At 40.0% G+C, this 24,513-nt stretch overlaps 1 protein-coding gene across 1 annotated transcript in view; it reads left to right on the forward strand.

The window, feature by feature from the left end:
* Window positions 1–18,879, forward strand: part of LOC139465742 (innexin unc-9-like) — a 41,133-nt gene extending 22,254 nt beyond the window's left edge. The window contains exons 2-4 of the mRNA XM_071247580.1: window positions 6,977–7,225; window positions 16,147–16,909; window positions 17,071–18,879. Of these exons, the coding sequence (XP_071103681.1) occupies window positions 7,221–7,225; window positions 16,147–16,909; window positions 17,071–17,505 (1,203 nt within the window). The 5' untranslated portion in view covers window positions 6,977–7,220 and the 3' untranslated portion in view covers window positions 17,506–18,879. The remainder of the gene's footprint in view (window positions 1–6,976; window positions 7,226–16,146; window positions 16,910–17,070) is intronic.
* The last annotated feature ends 5,634 nt before the right edge of the window (window positions 18,880–24,513 follow it).

Here is a 24,513-nt window from a genome sequence, read left to right on the forward strand (position 1 = left end):
TTGTCATCATTCACTTGAAGCTCAGTTAATGAATTTATTACAGGTATAATTACTGGTAGCACCATTCAGAAAACCTGACAAAGGTTCCCATTTGGCATTTATTGTGTCTGGGGTAATTATTCAATCTAAATCCAGGTTTGAAGTGAGGTGAAATGTGTGTTATGTAATATGCACGTGGCAGCCCAGCAAGAGGTGAATGATCAGTTGATTTACTTTTTTTTTGTAAATCAACGGATCGTTCCTGGTCATCAAAGGATTAACAGAAAATACGTTGATTGATTAATACACTGTTATCTTGCACAGTGGATATGTCAAAAGTGAGTGTTTACATGTCTAGGTTTACTAAAACAAAGGGAATACACTCATACCATGGCGTGAAGTGCCGATGTAAAAACAACATACTTTGTTCAAAGGGTTAACTGATAATACGTTGATTGATTGGTCATTGTTATCTATCACTCAATGGATTTTTTAAGAACCGTGGACATTATGAAAATAGTTGTCACGTGGGCTTTCTCAGCCGTCCCTTGAGACTTGACACCTATGTGAGACACCTGAAACAATCTAAGTGATCAGTTGAGAAACGAACACGGGTTATAATATCCCGAAACGATATATATCTTTTTTAAAATATTTGATTGTTACAGAGACACGTGACATCGAATAAGTTTTTTGTACAGCTGCAGACGAGTGGGATATTGTTCCTTTGTGTGGATATTCACGGATACATTCCTCGAATAAGGAAGCTGCTTAAAATTTATACACATAAATTTGGTAGGTTGTAATTATGGTATTTGTATTTTGTTTTCCTTCATTTGCTGTAGCATTGAACCGATTCGTTCTTGTTCCTCTACGTCTTGGTTGGGAAGGGGCGGTCGGGTAGCCTAGTGGTTAAAGTGTTCGCTCGTCACGCCGAAGACCCGGGTTCGATTCCCGACATGGGTACAATGTGTGAAGCCCATTTCTGGTGTCCCCCGCCGTGATGTTGCTGGAATATTGCTAAAAGCGGCGTAAAACCATATTCACTCACTCACTCTTGGTTGGGAAATTCTTCAATGCGTTTTCACAAGTCTTTTCCTTTGTAAGTGTGTATATGTTACCGTCAATTTGTAAAATGTGATTCTCTCAGGCAATTTATAAAATGTGTAAAATCTGCCCAGATTGACTAAAATGGACTAAGACGATCAAAAGGGCCTAAAACACCATAACAGATTATTATGTAGGATTAGAAGCCAAACAGCATAGAAATGTACTTTTCAACGTAACATTTTCAATCTCTTGGTGATGACATTAAACATCAAAATGTTTGGAATTTGTTTTCATAATAATACGGATGGAAATGTTTTTCAGTCACTTTGTAAGATAACTGAATATTTAGGCGTTTAATAAAATTTGAAGATGTTACACATTTTGACAGTAAAAAAATATACACACTATAAAAAAAGCAATGCTCAGGTGAAATATTTACTTTGTGTTGCAAGTCAAAATAGTATAAACGAAAATCGCAAAATTACCAAGCAAGTGACTTATCAAAACTTCGTCACCATTACCAATGCTACCCACAAAGATACCTACATTTCCTTATTATCTCGAAAACAGCATTTCATCTTGTTGATCAATGTGACCATACGCCCTTATAACTACCCATAAAAGTGACTGATGCGCTTACGAATGGCGCAGCAGAGGTCGCGAACTAGTCTAGATTTCTGCTATACATCCGGGTACTCACTGGGGAAAAAAACAATAACAAAGGCAACAACCAGTCCCGGGGAATTGCGTTAGATCAGTGCCCCTTTAATGTGGGAGGAATGCCTGAAGTTATACAGGTCTCAGACGTTTTACACTTTGGTGAAACCCTCAAGTACGTGTATAGTGCTGACAAACTAAGAACCATAATCGGGACGAACCGTGATTCAAACCCACAATCGTGCCCCAGGGCGGCGACTTAAGCGACTGGGCCACCCGTGCCCGCTCGTTGTAAATCAAGCCTGAGACATATTAATGTCACCGAGTTTTCGTGAAGGTAACGTTGTAAATTTATTCTATGCTCAATAATGAAATCCGTACCCTCGACACTAACGGTTTTATTGCATCACTGCTTATCCTGTAATAGAAATCGCCTTTGAAACTGTTTAAAAATAAACATAGAGCGTGCTATTTTAAGGGATTAACGCTTCCCGGCACCTTGACACAGAGCGCAAGGGTAACTAGAGTAAAGCTGTGATAAATACCAACAAACTGTTTGTTTGTAAACAATTAAAAAAACATTTCTAGACGTATCCTTTGTCTTAAGCACTGCCTTTCATTGTTTTGTTTATCTAACCTTTAAACAACGCCAGACAAAGGCACTTGGAAGCACAAAGTGCCGCCATTAATGTTGTCCTTAGCGAAGACGACGATGTGTAATTGTTGATGTAGGGGATTAGGTCATCACCGTGATTACACTTTATCAATACACGCCACAGTTTATCCAATGTACAAACACAAGATAAGTAAGTAGACAGAGATTTGAATGTGTAGTCGTTGGGGGAGGAATGTGACGTCGATGGGGGAAGAGGGGTCCGGAAGCGGCGTTTAGCACCATCTTTGATTACACGAATCAGCAAAACTGCAAGTCAACAGAAACTCATGTTTAATGGTGGCTAAAATATTTTTAAAAAAGATATAGAAATGATTAATTTATTATTCCAACCTATAGCACGGCATTCTTCATAATTCCAAATCTCCCCAGTATTAAATAAGCATCCCTAAAGTCCCCCAGGTTGTCCTTCCTTTTCGGACAAAACCACTAATTGGCCTGGCGGGCCCCTGTACGCAATACGCTTAAAGTCGCTTAAAACACCAACTCCCTCTCTCATGGAGATGTATATGATACGGATATCATAGGCGATATAACCTGCAGCATAGCAATGAGTATCTCACATCAGGTGGCGGGCACATGACGTCACAGGGAATATGGCACAGTACACAGAACTGAGCAGAAAGAAGTGGGAATTTTCAAAAGTATACTTCTTTTGCCCGGCTGTTTAGTTTATCGTAATTGGGATGAAATATGAGTTTGTGAACTGAAGAAACACCCTAAATCCAAGATACCAATACGTGTGATGTTTTGTCAAATACAGAATAAGCCGCAGTCAAGTATAGCGCAGCTATATTACTTTGGCCTGATGACATCTTCTCCAGGCTTCTGTACGATGTCAGACCTTAATACAGAAAAGTGTGATTCTGTGTAACAAAACGTACTTCAATGGCGTTAACGAATTACTTACTTAAATTAGGAATTTAACGTGCGCTTTCCGACATGTGCGTATTTCGCGCACGGGCCCGCCGTCCATTTGATGCTTGGTCGAAGAGGGTATGTCCGAAGAGGGTATGTCCGAAAAGGTGAGGCAACCTTGGCGGGGCTTTGGCTTTCGGTTCCTCGCATGATTATAATGTGTGAATGTATAATGCAATCAATTGTCCCAGTGGACGCTATGACTTCATCCAATTCCTATCGTGGACACTGTGTTCAGTGGGGGTAGGCAGAGCGGCTGGCCACACTGGGAGGTTACCAATTCTTCGTGTTCCCAGGCGCGATGTTGCTGAACGAGACATAAAACCATTCCCGACTTTATTTACTCATTTCCTCTCACACGGAATGTTGAATCACGGACTATAATGCTATCGAAATACATGCATATCTACATAATTACATGTTAAACTTAAGCTGATGCATGACCAAGAAGCGTATATACCATGACTGAACAAAATACGTTTGTATCGAATCCCTAAACATTCAGCGACAGTAACGACACAGTGGTACAACAGAATAATCACTGGATACCACTTCTACTTTAACGTCAATTTGACAACGATCACACACCTAGTACAATCTGCATTGTCGCATTTATTTTTCTCCTGTTGCATTAAGTGTTTAAGAGGTCGCCTTAGGCCTTAGGCTGACCTGCGTAGGAGTAGGGTACACATATCTATTGTGAGTTTGGTATTCACATAATTTCTGTTTTTGTATTGATAAGATTTCTATTTTCGTATATTGATATAATTTCAATTTTATCCTTGACTCTGTTTATATACGTTCGAGAAGCTGTCCGTCTCTCAGAAATAGAGTTAGTTTAGCCTTCGCTATTGCATCTCTTGGCTTTAGGAGAACCATCACTGATAGCGTATCTAACTGCAATTCTTGTTTTAACCGAGCCCAAACTGAGGCGTGGACATTCTGTTAACATTTTTCTCTTACCAACTACTGCGTATTTATATTACAGGAAGTTCCATTTGGCGTCTTATATAATTCTGAAGGTGGTTTATGGGTTAATGACAAGATAATTCATCCATGACGGATTATCTAGTGAGAACCAAGATTCCCAACATAGGAGATATTTGCACATGCCCCCGGGCAAACGCACTCGTGTCAACCAAAATGGTGAACATATGAGTTCGTACTCGTTACACTTCACAAACCGCATTATTCGTAATCATTATTCATATAAAGAAGGCATTCATTTACCTGTTGAAGGAGTAAGCATTTACTCCGAAACGTTGTTGTGTACCTCCTGATAAAAGTGTTGACATCCATAAATTCTCTTCCTTATGTGTATCTCTTACAAATGCCTTTCATAGACTTGATTATTCATATAATTTGTTAATATAATCGCGCGGGGGTGGGGGTACAAGATAAAGAAAGAAGAAGTGTCATATCTGACGTTACTTGTCAAATTAGACATATATGGGTACTCAAAACAACATTTCCTCATAATATCCTACTTTCCCCTTCCAAATAAAAGTGGTGTAGGTTATATAAAGTGAATTAAAACGCCATCTCATTAACGGTATAGGTATACTGGATTCACTTACATTATACAAGAGTACTTAATTCCAGAAGGGTGAAGATTAAATCCACCAATTCAATGAAATTCTATCAATCAATCAATTCTATGTACGTAATGCTCTTTAATACCAACGCAGGTCGTGCCTAGTCGAAAATTCCAAGGTGGCCGCTTGGATCCAGATCAACGTACATTAATCACGAACTATATCTTTTAAATCCCTGTTGAATCCAATTTGTCAATAGTTTATTTCAAGGTTCAAGGGTCTAGCCCGTGACAATGATTATTGGCTTGTAACGCGTAACGGGGGACAAAAACTTGAGATAAAGATGGCGGTCAACTGCGGACATGTTGGAACAATGACACGAGTCGGTGTCCTCGGACACGTGATTTGTGCCGACCATAGACTAACGCCTAGTCTCTGAATGAATATATTTTACAGGAAGAAACAGTTGTTATTTAAACTATCTAGTAAAATATAACACATAAATAATATAATAACTGTTAGAAACTGCAGTTATCTACACTTGACAAATATTATTGGCATGCATGGGCTGTATTGAATATATATGTTTAGGGTTGTATGACAGACTACGCTGACCAGTAACGTCTGATTTATAGTTTTTTTTATCCATATTCAATGTATGGCAGTTGGTATTACCATCCTACAAGGGCATTCACGATGAAGAATGTATATTTGACAGTTTTCACAAAACAGAATCAAGCGTGGTCTACCAGCGCCACCTAGTGAAAAATGGGGATTAATGCGTATATCACATACAATCTGCAATATGTCCCGGGGATGTGTGAACAGTTATAACAATGACAATATGGTTATTAAGGGTACAACAGTGTTGAATTATGAACAAAAGTCATTACATGTAAACACAACACTATGTCCTGAATAGGTTAGGTATTTGCTACATTGTCGTAAGTGTGAAATCATCATAAATGAACATAAATAAAAGGCGAAGCCTGCAGTGTATGTCGCTGTTTCATGTACTGCACAAGGCGGACAAAAGAGTTAAGAAGTACTTTACAATGGACACGCGATTAACAGTAGTTAATATTAGAATATTGGTAAGACATGCTTTCAAGAGATACCTCCAAAGGTTAAGGTGAGGTGAGGTGAGGTGAAATGGGGTTTAACGTCGCATCCAAGATTATTGCACTTATATAGCGACGTGCATGCACGTGTGGGTGTGTGTGTGTGTGGCTGCTTGTACTAGTCCTGACTGATGCCGATTTATAGTGCTAGCTCACTGAGATACCATGCCGCAGTTTAACATGAATATCCCACTCAGACACAGTATACTGACTCCGAGCCGACCAGTCCTTGTTTTAGCCCCTTAATGCCGAGCGCCAGGCAGGGTAACAACAAGTACCACCTTTTAACGTCTTTTGGTATGACTCGGCCGGGGATCGAACCCCGTACCTTCCGCTCTCCGGGCGGACGCTCTACCACTAGACCCCGGAGGCGGTCCCAAAGGTTAAGAAGACCATACACAACAAATCGACACTCATTTTGAGGGAACGATAAAATTTATTTTTTATTTGAAAAAGTTATTTTTAAAACATTTGTCGCTAACGCCCCACCTACCCCTCTCCATAAGTGGCCGTCGAAATAAATAATATGCATGTGGACAGTTCCGCATGTTCTTATAACGATGTACTTTATGATTGTATTTGGAAAACTGTTTATGAAAATTGCGATGCATTGTGTCTGAAAATATGTGTTTACGTTGCGAAATATATATAACCATTTGGTAAATAGTTAAAAACTACAAAACGTTAGATATTTTCTGGATATGAACGAAACTCAAGCTTGTGGTACGTGTCTTCTGAGGGGTGAGCTCTTGTCATTCTAAGGTTGTATTACATCACTTGCTTCAGTGAGCAGGTGCCTGCAGGCGGACGGGGTAAGACAGGCGCCCTTATTCCAGGTCATCATACCCATCCGATTATTATTCCCACATATCGAAATCGGAGGATTCTTTTAAATTATGTAACTTTATAAATCAAGCATAAAAGAGTAGACATTAATTACTTCCTAGAGGAAGAAAACATAATATTACGCGAGGAGCAATCTTTCCAAGGGAGACAACAGCCTCGGGCGGAATTACTCATAGATGACACTTGTACCTTTCCAGGTGACATTGATTGGCTGGAGCGGTCACGTGACACAAGCGACAGCGTGGGCCATATCAGAGTGTGGCTGTCAGTGAGAGCACATAAAGTTTCGCCAGCCCATAGTGTTGGAAAATATTTCGAGAAGTGCTTCTACCATAACCCAGTGGATACTGGACTGAGAGAATACCTGTAGCTGGCTGCCTTGGATGAGTGCATCTTGGGCCAACTTCTGTTGATCGGGAGAATTAAGTAGAGTTTTTCACTATGTCGTGAGTATTCTTTGTTTACATCTTTAACATTTCTGTTTTACCATACGTTCTTTTAGTTTCATGAGACCTTACCTTTTACAAAATTTTAATACAAAGTATATATTTAATTTATATATTGTAAATACACGTGTGTTTAAATGTTATTAAAATATCCCACGACTGAATAACGTCGAATCAATGTTGCGTGACGTAATATGATAGCTATATGATCCGGAGGGTGTGTTAGAGGATTGTTAGGCGTCATACCTATACACTTACATTGTTACAATTTCACCACCGAACAAAATAAGTGTGTGTGTACAAAATATTCGGTATACAGGCGAGCACATATCCTGTCTGGGCAACAATTGTGTAAGACCCTACAACATATCAGGCTTATTTGCACCCTTTACAGTGTGCAAGTGTATACAAACTGCACCAAGCACAAGTCTTTTCTTATCACGAAACACTTTTTCTCTATAAGCACTTAGGTCATTGGTCGACAAAGCTCGTTTCGAAAGATCCTGTATGTACACATATTATATATGCTTCTCGTGAGATATGCTGGCATTAATAAGTTGTTTTTTCTTTACTGGACACGGAGCTCGTGACGTGGGTCGTTTTAAACGTGGCTATCTGTCTGCCTTCATACATACATACGTCTAGATACCATAGATAAGGGACCTCGTACACCTCTCATTATGTCTTACTTTGTGACTCGTTATTCCCCGGCATGTCGGTCTAAATGGCGCAAACCGATCACTCGGAGATAGTTGTGTTATTTTTCACAAAGGGATTGCATATGAATACAATACGACGCCCTGTACGACTGTAAAGCATATATTTTTATTCAATAAGCATAAGAGATAGGGAACTAGGACACGACCCTGTACTAACGCCATTCTGAATTAATCTTACTGGACTTTGTCATAGGTTATCGTATATATTGTTCCATTATACACTGGGAGGAGTAATTAGGGTTATGGATTTATTTGTTATTTATGTCAAGTGCCAACGCAACGTAAATACACCAATTAGTAGAAACTAATTAGTGGCTATTGTCTTCGCCGGCACCTTAGTTGCAAACACGGACAAAAGTCTCCCACAAGTCCTTGCTCCATGTGATTATCATTACTATCTTTTATTATCATCTTTGAACATTTAGCTGTAATCTTCCTTTACGGCATGTCAGGATATTCTTGAAAGCCATAAGCCACCTGCTTGTCAATTCACCGTTTTACGCCGGCTTCTGTTTTCCAGTTTCACTTTCATCTACATGTCGCCCGTGGTTCTAAATATACCACCTCTACCTCTTCACCTCTGCCTCACCCGGAGCAAGATGGCGCTTGTTTGTTTGTCGTCTCTGGCCCGCGTTCCAGAGTTTGTTGACACTTTTGCCAAATCCGTACTGTCAAAACATCCTCTAGGGACATTACAAACTTTAAATTTTTGTTAAAAAATATATTTCGGAAAGAAACCGGCTCAACAGTTTGGTTTTATTTTGTCCCTCCCGAATTGAACGAATGACATGTCGTCCCATTTATGACACAAAACATTGGCTATAATTAGTTTAATGCAATGTTTGTGTGAACGGTGGCTTTCCATGTATTACTGTATCAGCTGGTAACGAATTTTCTATAGCCTCTCGGCGTTTCAGTAGGAAGGTCATACGAAACTGTTACTTGCTATCGTAATTTGTGTTAGTCAACCGCGGGTCATCCAGTCCCCCAAACAACCCCATTATAATGACCCCTTTGTCCCGTCACTCGTGATTCCAGGTGTGACAACCCGTCCCAAAGACAATTTCCCAACCGCCGAATTTTACGAATGGGTGCACTTCTTTTCAAAATGTCTGGGGTCAACTGAAAGATTATCCCGTGCGGATCTAACACTCTCTAATGATTCTGAACGGACATAGTCTGCAACCTGACTATATTTCATTTGATTAGCGGCAGTTAAACATTCCCCTGAGGTAATACACATTATTTACGAACCAGACAGTCCATTCACCATAACCACGTCTTTTTAAACCACAACAAACCACCATCCATCCGAAGTTCCGGTTGAAATTTACACTAGTGCACAAAACTGAAACATGCTACAGTCCAGTGATCATGAAGTTCAATACAGCTGTGTCGGTGAAAAGAACCGCAATTTTCATTGCTGTTCCCTAGTAACTTAAAATGCCCCTCGGAAACACGATACACCAGAGTTCACCCAAAGGGCATTCATTGTTACCTTAATAAGGGTCTCTCTTTTGTTATGCACCAGACGGAACATACTTGAATTGGCCCGCAGACAGTTTTATAATGCCACATGCATTTGCCAGACTTGCATGTTTTAACGCAAGCAGCCAATTGTATCAATCTTACACCTTTAATTTTTGCAATTTCGTAATAATTATTAGCTTCCCTTAACGCTGAGTTGTTAATAAATATAATATGTTAATAAATCTTAATTACACCACCGCGGGCGTCCACTGCCGCAACGTCTACATCTTTGTCCTGCAGACAAACGATATTTTTTTTATTGTTTTCGAAACGATTGGCAAACAAAGTAGGCTTCGTATTATGTAACCTCAAGTAAGCTAATGGCCCGTAATTTACAATGCAGGTCAGACGTCGCCGTTCCAGGTGTCAACTGCGTAATGAATTTGCTTTTTATAAGGAATTAATTGGTAGATATAATGCAGTGATGTGGTTGATGGGTTGGGTTTTTTTTAAGAATGATGATTGGTTGATGGTCAACTCATGTGCCATATCGCATTATTTTCTCAAGTGCTTATCTGCTACTTGACCAAGAAAGTTCTTGTAAAACAGAAACGGAATGGTAAATGAGATTGTTCAAAGGTACACAAACTAGAGAGTCATGCCATAGGTCACGTGACCACGTCCGTTGTGAGACCCTCGGTAACCTCATCTACATGTAGAAGCCTCGATAATGTCTCGGTATGTGGCCTATTTGAAGGTGTCATACTTAGGCGAATGCCATCATGGGAACTCCCGAGAAGAAAGAAACTACACTGTTCAGTATGACCAAACTTTAAATGCAAATCCTTTCCAGTGGTTGATTTTTACACTTGTGGTGTGGAAAAACTTTTTATTAAGTGAATCTCGAATAAATGATTCGGGGTAACCTGAGGAAATATGTCAAGCGCCATGAAAGGCACGGATAAAAACAGGCCCCTTGCAGTACATACATTGCCACGAACTTTGAATGAAAAAATCAGATAAAAATCAAACGCTACATTCAGCAAGAATGTAGGACGTGGTGTTCTTGTAAGAACATTTGAATGTAATTGAGAAATATTATTCGGTAACATATCTCAAATTTATTGGTTTACGATCGATACCAAAATCCTGAGTATCATATCAAGATAGATAAAACACTTCTAAATGATACATCGGATATACTGTGGTTCAAAATTATTAAATTGAAATTATTAACTCTGATTTTGCAACGCCAGACGTCAGTGAACTTGGCTTCAAGGCTGACGCATCTTCAACACATCCGTTCAAAACAGGTCCGCCATAACCCCGTTTGTTGATGACGCTAAGATTTTACATCCTCAAAGGATCAACGAAAAACGACGGAAGACACCGACTTAAAAAAAACATTTTTTTAAAATGTAATCCAAATGCTACGATTAGGAAGAACCTGGCAAACGCCCTCTGAAATATTCGGCCTTGTATGTTTATTTGTACACTGAGGCATTTTATTGGCGAGAGAGAAAACAGATCATGCTCTACTGTGTATGCTCAAGAGGGAGTTTTAACTTAAAAAGATTTGGGGTTCATCATTAAAACGCTCAAAATTCTCACGTAACGGGATATTTGCAATAACATAATTTATCCCGTTATTTAGCACAATTATGCAAGTGATCCTATGTTCAATTTTCGAACAAGTTCATGTTGCCATGTTCAACGCCACATGTTGAATTCCTATCCGCGGGACATCTTTTCTTTGAAATATCTATCCCACATGGGAGCCTGTGTTCCTTAATCAAACCCCGTGCATATATCTAATTACATTTATTGCGTAATCAACCACTGACCCTTTATCCCACTTAGGGGTCGCACATATCATGAATACAACGAGAGACAGATGACACTTCGTATCAACCACCCACAGGTATTTTCCCCCAGGGTAGTGACTGTTTTGTCACGGCCAGGTGCGTTGATGCCTCTCCCAAGAATAACGATGACGTTCCCCAAGGGTTTAAGCCCGGGGCCACTCCTTGTTGGGGGACTGTGACACGAGGTCTTTGTTATGAGTTGTGATGGAAAGGTACAATAAAACGACCCACAATAAATTTACTTCTATTAACGATTTCTGTGGAGGGTCACTTGTATCACTTCCGACGTGTTCAATCTGAAACTGTAAACTATACACCGTGAACCGGGGCTATACATAAGAAATCTAGGGAATGTGAAAATATATATTAATGCCAAAGGAGAATCAGTCAGAGTGTAAAAACATACCCTTTTCGCTGTTGCCTATCGGGGAGCCTATTGGTTGAAGCGTTCGCTTGTCAGGCTGAAGTCCGGAGTTTGATTTCCCACATAGGTACAATGAGTGAAGGCCATTTCTGGTTTGCCCCGCCATGATATTACTGAAATATTGCTAAAAGTGTCGTAAAACCATACTCGCACACTGTAACCTACGCTAAGTCTAGAACAGACAAACCTAGTTTTTCCCATCGCAGAATCCCCTTGGTGTGTTTATACCCATTTCGTTCTGTCAAGTACCAATGTTTGCCCACACCTGTTGGAGAATAAGAACCTGTTTGTTGATCAGGTATGAATAAAATGCTCTTAGGCCTAAACCTCACCAAAGACCCGAGCTGTTTACAAATTCCCATGCGTAACCCGTTGCGTAAGATTCGTCAGATGGCTACGTGCACGTAAACGCTGGCAACCAATCCCCACTCGCCCTGTGCACATACAAGTTAAGATATCCTAGCCCCAATCGCGGTCCAAGCATATTTCACGACCAGGGAATGTCATATCATCCGTCGTAAATGCGTGACATGGTAACACCAGGTTTGTTTGGCTTTAGTTTGAAAAATGTTGGAAGGACCTTGTTAAACTCGATTTCAAAATAGAACGTTCTATCCACTAGACCACGCTGGCGGCTTCAGTCATAAGGGTATTAATAACTGGCTTTATTGAAATTCATCTTAAAGTTGCGTGCTAAGTGCTGTTTTCTTCCAGCTTGCTGGGGCTACCAGTTGGGTAGAGTCTGGTTTCTCAATATAAAGTTCAGTATCAGTGTCTCTTGTCCCCCATAGAAAAATATACTGAAAATCTCTATCCGTATATCTCTTTATGGACTCTTAATTCTATGTTTCTTGGCTACTTAATGTAACGTTCTATACAGAAATCGTCCACCCATTTTGATTTATATAGCCTCAGTGAAATAAGAATTACCAGGTTCAGTCACGATTTAATAAGGATAAATGTTGCGAACAAGAAATAGTAACAATGACTTCATGTAACCATATGGAACTATTTAGTATAGATAACTATTTGTTCAGAAGCACGCGGCGAATGTAGGGTATTCAACGAGTAAAACACATTCAAAGCACACGCTCTTTACACACGAGTGGCTAACTGCGTAAGTAACATTTGTAAATGTATGGGTTCAAAGCTCAACACCATGTTAAAACATCCAAATCGATGTTTCTGTTTTGATGTCTCGAGCAACGTTTCTGTGTCTATAGAATCTACGGTAAGGTCGAATTCCTCCGCTTAACCCCTGTCTAATAATATTTATTCTCCATCGAATTGTTGTTTTTCTTTATGGAGAAGAAGATTTCTTACTGGCATTTACAAATGATAAATTAGTGACAATGGTCGTTTAAGTTCCTGTGATCAATAACTGATTATTATCGCAGCCCGTTAAACCACGAAAACATAACCCATATTTGTATTATATCTTCACAAGAACAGGCCTGTGTTGTTATCAACGTAATGGCCTTAAGCTGTAGGATTAGGACTTTGGCCTAAGGTTTCATAAAAGTTATGGTAACGCATGGGCTCAGTAAATACTGTAAGTAAAAATGTTAAGATTCCTTTATCACAACTTTCAAAATGTCAATCACAACACTTCACAACGATACCATCTAATACGTGGAGAAATCATTATGTCAAAATTATATTTGGTAACTGCTAACATAACCCACACTAACTACAGGAATGTGTGCGTCGCTAAGCTTAGCTCAGGAGTTATTTTGGCAATGATCCAAACTGTTGGCGTTGGTATAACGCCTTAATCTTTGCAAATAACGACACGGGTCAATATTTGAAGGTTCACGTCACGCACTTCATTTTGAAGGTGGTCTCCTGCAAGGTGAAACTCTGTTGCGCGATCTCTTCAGAGTAAGGGAATATTTCCTCTATTAGTAATGAACGTCTTGGTTGAATTTTCAACTATCCTTTACATCATATAAACGGCAGTCCCTAGCCCGTGGTCTTTTTTATTTCTTTGTAAGTTACATCACCTTATCAAGGCTAGTTATGAATGTCAGATACTAGTACACGGGGATCATGGGACGCGGTTATGAAACACCGGTGACAGACACGAGGATCTTATCGGGGATAAGAACTAGAAATAAAGTGACGAGATAACCAAGCGATAGAAATGTTGCCATGTAAAGCCTCTTTTGATAAGTCAATTAATATATGCAAAAACTCAATAATTGCGATATTCGTCTAGGACGCCTAAATCCGTCTAATCCTAACGTAAACACATATCCTGGGCAGACATGATTGATGGGGTCTTTGTACAACAAGGAGTCTCCTTAAACCTGAAGATGAAATCAAACATGATGATAAAGACAAGCACCCGAAAGCGACTTGACACCAACATGTCGGGACAAGTAGAAACCCGTGGTAGATAGAGACATTTACAACTTGAAAAGCGATATCGACGTTCATTTTAAGCCATCCTATATATGAGTAATGTCTATTCAGTGAGCGAAATACACGGAATGAAGTCTTGGACGTGTTATACAGTCCGTTTTCTCAAATATTGTCCGGATAAACGAGTTTCCGGATATATATGGTACATGGTATAGATATAAGTAGTTAACATACATGTTAGTTTGTTTGTTGTTTCACACCGCACTCAGCAATATTCCAGCTATATGATGGCGGTCTGTAAATAATCGAGTCTTCACCAGGCAATCCAGTGATTGACATCACGAGCATCGGTTCACGCATTGGGATACGATGACATGCATCAACCAAGTCAACGAGCCCGAGCAAACGATCCTGTCAGTCGCCTCTTGCATCAAGCTTAGTCGCCTTTTACGGCAAGCATTGGGTTGCTGAAGACATACCCCGGATCTTCACGGGCCTGTTCACATAGATACAGCCATTACAATTCCTACAAAACAGTTCCATGTGTTTCCCACAACATCTATAATGGACAAAATACAATTCGTGATATATTGGAGCATCTGTTGAAAAGGAAATGTTTTGACTTAACGAGTCAAATGTGAAGGTTTTGTGTGTCATAATACACTGAAATAATAGACATACATCAGTGGCCAGGTGCATGATTCCACACGAAATTAACAACCGTAACATGTGTGTTATCATACAATGAAAATGCTCATGATTCCATTTTATTGAAAGCAAATATGTTGTGTGACGTCAAAGGTGAACAACGGGCCAAACGCACACAATAACATTATTTAAGGTTAAATTTGAAAAGAACCCCCACAGTATACGGTTCGATGCCTTTAACAATCAGAAGTCAACTAATGGGCTCAGTTTGAGAAAAAATAATTATATAACTTAAAAAAATTGAACTGCATCGTTGATTGTATTTTGTTCTGATGGGACGTGCATGAGTCAGGGTAGATTAGCCTTCCGTGACATTGTGAGTGGCATTCTGTCAAAATACTTCCAACTGCTGTATAGAGCTCACATTGTGACCCACTGTCAGTGATGTCGATGTGCTGAAGTGTCCATTACATCAGTAATAGGGTCTGGTGTTCATTGCACATCGGCGTGACATAAATACATTTTACCTACTCAGCGTAAATTATTGGAAAGTAGGTTATTAGGGGCCATCAATCTGTTCTCAGTGACTCCCTGATGGGTCTGTTTTACTTTCTTGTATAATATTTTCTCTATGCTCGCCCTCGTTGACTTTATTACTTTAAATGGAAAACAATGTCATACAAAAGTTCGAAATTGATATTTCTATTTCAAGAAACGACCCACGACGTTAGATACCGCTTTCCGATGGCACACGTGTTTAGAAACTGCTTCCCGATGGCATACGATTTTAGATACTGCTTTCCGATGGCACACGATTTTAGATACTGCTTTCCGATGGCACACGATTTTAGATACCGCTTCCCGATCGCACACGATTTTAGATACCGCTTCCCGATCGCACACGATTTAATATACTGCCTCCCGATGGCACACGAGTTTAGATACTGCTTCCCGATGGCATACGATTTTAGATACTGCTTCCCGATGGCAAATGATTTTAGATACTGCTTCCCGATGGCATACGATTTTAGATACTGCTTCCTGATGACACACGATTTTAGATACTGCTTTCCGATGGCACACGATTTTAGATACCGCTTCCCGATCGCACACGATTTAAGATACTGCCTCCCGATGGCACACGATTTTAGATACTGCTTCCCGATGGCATACGATTTTAGATACTGCTTCCCGATGGCACACGAGTTTAGATACTGCTTTCGGATCGCACACGATTTGAGATACTGCTTTCGGATCGCACACGATTTTAGATACTGCTTCCTGATGGCACACGATTTTAGATACTGCTTTCGGATCGCACACGATTTTAGATACTGCCTCCGAAACGTTATTTCTTCATCTAAAAATCTTCTGACTGTAATCACATCATCCATTTTCAAAAATGTAATCAAATTCTCTTCTCTTTTTCAGAGTAAGCGCTCTTCTAGGAGCCTTCTCCTACACCAAGCTCACATCGTCCTTGGACGATGATTGGGTGGATCGCCTCAACCACTTGTACACCGTGGTGCTCCTGGCCGTCTTTGCTCTCTTCATCAGTGGTGGTCAGTATGTGGGCAACCCAATTGAATGCTGGACCCCGGCTCATTTTACGGGGGCATTTACATCATATGCAAAATCCTACTGCTGGGTGAAAAATACTTATTACATTCCAATGGATGACACCATTCCAATTGAGCATCACGAGAGGGATTCCGAAGAACTGACCTACTACCAGTGGGTTCCCATTATCCTGCTCTTCATGGCTTTCCTCTTCAAGGTTCCTGCTATCGTTTGGAGAATGTTCAACGGCTCATCTGGTCTTAACCTTGATAAAATCGTCACTATGACCAACAACACCCAGGTCGGCGAACCAAGCAAGCGAGAAGAAACCATTAAGTTTATCGCCAAGTACATGGACAGGTGGTTGGAAGCCCATCGTCAATATTCATTCAACGTATTGGTTCGCGTCCGTCAACGTCTGTCCAAAGTTGTATGCTTCCTGTGTGCCAAGCGTGACGGCACCTTCTTGACAGGACTGTACATCTTTGTCAAACTCCTATACGTCGTCAACGTCATCTGCCAGTTCTTCATCCTCAACGGCTTCATGGGAGGGTGGTACAACTTATACGGATTTGAAGTCATCAGTGGACTTGCAAATGATATGACGTGGAAGGAGTCTCCCCGCTTCCCCAAGGTAGGTCGTCCTAAATTTGATCGGTTTCAGGCCTATTTGAGTATTTTATTTATTTTGTTTAAAATACAGAATGTTTAATGCAAATAAGATGTTTGCTAACAGGTGTTGGTTTTGCTAGTGTGGCACATTGTATTAATCAGATCATGTCTTACTTTTTCCAGGTCACCCTGTGTGATTTCGACATCCGCCAGCTCCAGAACATCCAACGATACACTGTCCAGTGCGTCCTGCCAATCAACCTCTTCAACGAAAAGATCTTCATCTTCCTTTGGTTCTGGTTCGTCCTGGTTGCTGTCCTCACCGTAGGCAACTTCCTGTTCTGGATCTGGCGTGCTCTCTTCCGCGTTAACCGAGGCCGATACGTCAAGAAATACCTCAAGCTTCTCGACGAGCTGCACGGAGAAGAGGACAAGAGATTTGCCCGCAAGTTTGCCGATCAGTATCTGCGTGATGATGGTATATTTGTCCTGAGGATCGTCGCCAAGAACTCTAATGACATTCTTCTGTCCGATCTGATCAAGGAGCTGTGGAAAACCTACAAGGACAAGCCAATGATCAAGAAATCAATGGATGAATTCAACGAAACACATGCTTAAACTTCCCGAAACTAACATTTGCATCAGTTGATAGACAATCTACTTGTCAGTGGTAAATTCATTTGTTTCTGGAACTTGCTTGGCTTTTGGCTGACTGTCGGCTCAAAGCCGTTTGGGAATCAGTGGCATTATATGTTGCTTGAGTCTTCTGGCTCTTGGCGTTCTGGCCATGAAATGGTGTAGGTTAGAAAAGAAACGAACGACGCGTTTACAATGGACATTCCCGGAAGCATCAGAATGTGACGTATATCATTGAATAGATGTACCTGAGAAATCGACATTCCATCAGTTTTATCATCATGTAGTTGCAATGGTGTATAACACGTGTTAGTCATGCTTCTTTTGTTCGATTTTCGGAGACCTGTATCCGGCCAGAGATAGATATTCTTGTACATATTTCCGACCAAGAAAATGTGATTATATTTACCTTTGATTTAGTTTGAATACTATTTTTTAGAATAGTTCATGTTATTTAGACTAGGAATAAAACTAGGAGGCGTGGGTTAGGAACTCATTTGCAATTTCAATGATCTCTATAAGAAACGTCAGTTGTCACAAATAATCAAAATGTTTCTAGTCTGAAATTATTCTTCATTTTAATGTTTTAGATATTGCTTTAGATCAGCCATTCTTTCTTTTTGTGTGTGGTTTGCTGACAAACAACAAGATCACAAAGTCTTCCTTCGGTTTTGTATATTTACATTATGCATGTATTTGGTCAGCAGCTTTGTACAAAAGGAGATTTTATGGAGCGACTACCTTGTACTTTCTATTAACATGGCTTTTCACGAAGATAATCGGTCTCGATTGGTTGTACATATATAAATATGTAACTATGACATGTAAGTACTTAAACCTGCCAGACCGACACAAGTCTTCCGTGCTCAAAGACAACCGGCCAAATGATGTATTATATTTTTCATATTTTTTTGGTATTCCACGTGCCTTAATATTAGCAACCCGTCTACGACATGGACATCGAGATATATTTTATATGATTTTCGAAATTTGAAGCTGTACAAAGTATATTTTTGATGGATAGCATCGCCTGTGTACAATACTGGGGGATTTGTATATGCAGTATATGTTTGTTTATGTGTATGCTTAAGGGTGAATAATTGAATTAATATAGGTAATAGGTGAGCTTCTGAACGTGTACAATAACATGCAGCATTGCACCCGCACCACTAGGCTTTCCGTACTGCTGTTTGTACATTCGCCTGGTTTATTTATTTCTGATTATTTGCCATTTTTCAGCATTTCAAGTTTACAAATGAGCTCATTAATTGACATCATGTGTATTACTAGTCCCTACATACGTTGCCCACCATACCATGTATACACCTGGTTATCAATAAAACTACTTTCCGATTATTTCATTGCATTGTATTATTTCAATCCCGAGATCAGAAAGTTATCCATAAATTGTGTCTACTTTGTAAGTTTCATTTTGCTTTAAAGTGTATTTGCCAATCAAACATTTTTTAATTCACAATTTGTTTTTGATTTGAAAATAAATATAAAGGACCCCACTCCAATACAAAGAGGCGGTTAACCTTTAATGATATGCTTATTTAAGTTGTGTTAATGGAATGGAAACAATGAGATCTCCCCTGTCCCAAACAAGTTAACCTAGAATTTTCAAGATGTATATGTTAACAGTAATAATGTTAACATACATGTGAATGTATGTATCAGTATGCATGTGGAGATTGTGTTCTTTGAAATAAATATTTTATATGAAATTGTGTCGAGATTCATTCAACGAATACTGGACCATTCCTGGTGTGTAGAGGGGACTCTTGCCAGTTGCTATGGCCTCGAATCATGTCACATTACGTTCACATTGTATTCGGCTTATGCGTTGTATACCGATATAGGGTGAGTGAGTAGATATTGGATTAACGCCACTTGAAACCTTGAAACATTGTCGGTGCGAGCAGGGATTCGATCCCACAGAGGTTTCTGGCGTGTCCAAGGGACGCAAATCTGCACAGCGAATTGCGGCGCCTTAGACGAGGTGATAAAGACAAGATAAAACGTCAACGTCAGAGAATAACCAGTCTCGATTATCCATTGGCGTAAAAGGCAATTTAGGGGTGCAAATTATGCGAATGGACCACAGAATATCAGTGCTGAAAGCAGAGCTACCAATGGTGATAATTACATATATCATTCTTACATTTAAATTTCAAGATGTGCTTTCACTTTCACGAAAAGTTCACTTTCATTATTCATGATTTCATTATTCATGGATCCACTAACAACACAAAGGCTGTATAGCCATATATTGTTTTGAGCGTTGTTTAACGCCGCACTCTAGATGTAGATAAGTTAGTGCCATATATACTTCATCTGATGTACTAACAACACATATGCTGTGACGTATTTGTCATAACTGATTTTGCAACATAATCCAATTACTGTAGTTTTGAAATAAAGCCACAAAATCATTGACGACACGTATTACGTAATGACGCATTGGTCATCCATGTCCAATAATGGGATTGACCAACTCATGCTCTTCCGCACGTACGGCGAAGAACACCTCAAATGTCACTATTCAGTCCCTTTTCAAAGAGTTTAGTGGGTGACCATGAGATACTATATACTACAACATCCGTTTTGTACAGGGCCAAATCCTGTTAAGCGAGACATCGGTAGATAGATGTCGTATATTTCAAAAGTTGTTATTGTTAATTTACGATTGCTCGAAAGAGGAAAACAACATCCTGTTTAAAATTACACACACGGATATCCTCAAGGAACTGTGTATGTACAGGTAACTTTTCACATACAGCTGAACTACATGCACCCACGGACTTATATAGGTCCGTGATGCACTGAACCAACTCAACAAGCCCTATTATAAGTTAATGTGTCTTTAGCTGCCGTATACGGCGTCATTTTAGGTTAGCAGAGAGTTATGAGGCGAGGCGTCGAACAGAACGAATGTATTATGCCGAAAAGTTTACCATATCTTGTAACTTTATCGCACATGTCATGTCAAAATGAAAACTTGACACTTACAACCGGCATAAATGACAAGACCAGTACATATGTTTCCTATACAACGCTTTAATGTAAACACAAACATTAACAATGGATTATAAAATGCAATAAATGTGAACGTTTAAACATGTATTAAAGAGAAAATAGATATCATTATCACACAATTGCCTGCATGTTACCAGAAATCTGCGGGCCACTTTTCTCTAACGACGGGCTGGTATCAATTAATTTGTTATGTGACGTCATTGGCGTCACGTTTCTTTTTGTGACGTCATCCTATAATGTTCTGTGACGTTGCTATTTGTAAGTCAGTGACCTCCGTTGTTAGTACTGTTATACAGCCTCTAAACATATGCTGCTGCTTGCTGTTTTGTTCTTTTGAGGATTAGCTACAAATTGTACCCATTTTAGCTATAGTAACGTCCATCTTGGATTGTTCTTGACGGTTTCCGGGCACATGTGGGGTTAGTCGTTCTGGTTTCTGATTGGTCAATCTCACTTTGAGGCTTCATAAATGTTGATACATAATCGGCGTAAGCTGTATATCAGATAATATAAGAAAGCTACGCGATAAATCACAAAAAAACAACGAGGATCGAAGCGTGGTTTATTTCACGATAAAACATTGTTCTATCATGACGTCATTTCTGGAGATTCGAACATGCGCTCGCAACTTGATGACGTCGTAAACTGGACGACGTAATTTTTTTTAGAGGGGCGTGAGTTGCTCCCCATAGAAGAAGCTGGGCATTCATGGCCGAACGATGGCATCCAAAAGCGAGAGAGATGTGACAATCGGTATTGGGAGAAAAGGTACAGGTAATCGAGGTGAGGATTGTGAGAATAAGCGGGAAATACCAAACTTAACCCACCTGTTTGTAAAATGGGCTCGTCCGACATTTCCGAGGCCGGATTCTATTCAGGGAGTCATTCTACGATAAAAACTCCCACTCGTCGTTTATTTCATCTAATCATAAAAAAAACAACCACTGCTGCATAACTTATCATTTTGCCTATCTTGAATATACTTTATCTGTACGTCATTTTAATGCTACATTTCTAAAATGCTTAAGCAAAGTAAGACATACGAACCCAACTTCATCTTTGATATATATACTGAGATAGAGAGTATTGTTTAACGCCGCTGTAAACAGATTTCCTGATGTATAAATAATAAATGAGTATTGTTTTACGCCACTTTTAGCAATATTCCAGTAATATCCCGGCGGGTGACACCAGAAATGGGAATCGAACTCGGGTCGGCGTTACGAGCGAACACTTTAACTACTAGGCTACCCAACCGCTCCTGAAGCATAAAGAAGACGCTGAAAACGATTATCATAATGCGAAAAGCTCTCTCTCTCTCTCTCATGTACATCAGCGAGAAAGCTTGACAGAACAGATAAAGATTTAAGCAGGTTTGAAATCGTCGTTGAAGAATTTCGAGATGTTAAGGAATCATACGAAACACAGTGGATATTTATTCAAATTTTAAAACACCATTCTCGCAACCCCACCCTGAGCAGATAACTTGTGTTATGACCTGTTTCAGAATATGACTGAATCTGCTGTTGAAGAGTTCGAGAGTTTTTGAATATATGCTGGCTTTAAGGTTCGAATCCTAAAGCTTGGAGACACGTCACAATTATACCTGTGCCAAAACCAGCAAAAGACCCCTCACTACCAGCATCCAACTGGGCAGTTTCCCTTACCTCGAATTCATGTAAAATTATAGAAGAAAGAATAGTTACCAACGGTTTGAAATATTATCCAGAATTCATGACATCAGGGTTTCGAAAGGTCGCTCATTTTCTGCTCAACATGTAAGACGACATACAGGAGCAGTTTGCAACCAGGGGAACTTGTGTGTATTTCTTGATATTGTATAGTTTAGGGGTTGCTTTACAAAATGTTTCCGGCAGAAAGGGTCCTTCAGGTGCGTATTAGAACAGAACAGAACCTAACGGCTTGTGCGAAGTGTAAATAGCCAAATCTTGTTTAATACCATGATCAGTGATTTCTTCAAACAACACTCCTTTTAATCTATGCATATGAAGGCTCATGTTAGAATTGGTAAATTTCAGTTTGTTCCAGAATCAGTTAAAATGTTTAGACATAACTAAAGTCTGATGTTTAGAATGGTGTTTCAAATTATTCAACATCCATTCTACTGATGATCACTCGTAAAATTTCTTTCTTCAAGGGATGAGTTATCTCATGGTTACAATAAACGAAATAATGTATAAGAGTTTAAATTCACGGGACTTTATTTGAATCCAGTGGATCCATCCACACCTTCTCATACTGCTTATTTGCGTCTCCTTAAGCCAGGACAATTATGAAGACGAATGTGAGTCCAAATGTAGTGAGAGCAATTTCTAGTGATTTCGTCAAGAACGTGATCAGACTTTACATACATTTATACCGACACATCCACGCATATTTCCCTGGCTTCTTAGATGCCTTATTACACTATCCCCGATGCGTTTAGGCCTCATGATTACATCTCGGTATTTGCAGCAGAACCTATAGCCTACACACAAGCTTCGAAATTGGTGGATTAAACGAGGAACAGGTAAGGGTATATGGTAACCGCAGTGGCCCTGTGTCGAACTCGGGCCGTCGTCATGACGCGCGAACATTCCTGCGATGGAGTGGGAAAAGGACGCTGTCATACAGTTACTATATTGCTGAGTTTGGCGTTGAACAACAAACAAACGACACATGAATATTTACAAAAATATTTACACTCATAAAATGTATAAAGGCCAAGACTATCGTTGAACAGACACTGCTACAGTTAAAGTGTCCTGTTCATGGCGTATCCGAATTAGAGGCGATGTAAGGGGATTCAACAACACGTTCAGGATTATGGCCTACGTGACATTTACGCGTATGTGACTACTTGTACTAATCCGGAATTATATCGGTTTTATAGCGCAAGCCAACTAAAATATCATGCCACATTTAACATAGACACAACACTCACACTATACCAACTTCGAGCCGACCAGTCCTTGTTTTATCCATTTAATGTCGCCTGGCAGTGTAACAAGAAAACCCAACTTTTTACGTCTTTAGGTATGACGCGGCCAGGGGATCGAACCACCGACCTTCCGACCTCCAGGCCGACGCTTCACCCACTTCATCCACTACACAACGGATGATCAACCAACCAACACCATCAGCCAGTAAAGACACTGTAACCACCACTATTCAATTGATCGGTTTATAATTGTGGCACCGATTCCAAATTGCCGAACCCGTGAGGATACGGGTTAGAATTGGTCTTCTGCAAGCCAAGTGTTCTATCGGTTTCAGAGGTTCAGACCTGAACATTGGTACTGACCCGTGAAGATCCTGATACTGACCCGTGAAGATCCGGATAAGAATAGGTCTTCAGCAACCCATAATTGCCGTAAAAGGCGACTATGCTTGTCGTAAGAGGCGACTGACGGGATCGGGTGGTCAGGCTCGCTGACTTGGTTGATGCATGTCATCGTATCCAAATTGTGTGGATCGATGCTCATGATATCAATCACTGGATTGTCTGGTCGAGACTTGATTATTTACAGACCGCCGTCATATAGCTGGAATCTTGAGTGCGTCGTTAAACAACAAACAAACAAACCCAATGACCGACTGAGTACCATTAAGGTTGTTTGGATAGTTGCGTCCCATAGGCATGCCAGGATCCAATGACCCTTGGTGTGATTCTCATCCTTGCTTTGTCAGCACCATGTCCGGGCTCCTAGGTGTTAGCAAAGTGACAAACGTCTCAGACCTAACTCACTGGCTTTACTGAAATGAAGCTGAGCTGGAATACTCTTCAAAGACACGCACTCACTCATCCAATATGAAAACAAAATAAATCACTTCAGTGGAACACTTTAGGGGTCAAGCCAACCGCTACCTAGTCTTTCGCTAAGCGTCAAACAATTTATACATGACAATTGATACCAAATTATCCCGATCGGTTCGTTCAACGGGGAACGA

This window comes from Haliotis cracherodii, unplaced genomic scaffold (assembly GCF_022045235.1).
Source record: "Haliotis cracherodii isolate W230 unplaced genomic scaffold, xgHalCrac1.p SCAF_18, whole genome shotgun sequence".
In the NCBI taxonomy this organism is placed as follows: Eukaryota; Metazoa; Mollusca; class Gastropoda; order Lepetellida; family Haliotidae; genus Haliotis; species Haliotis cracherodii.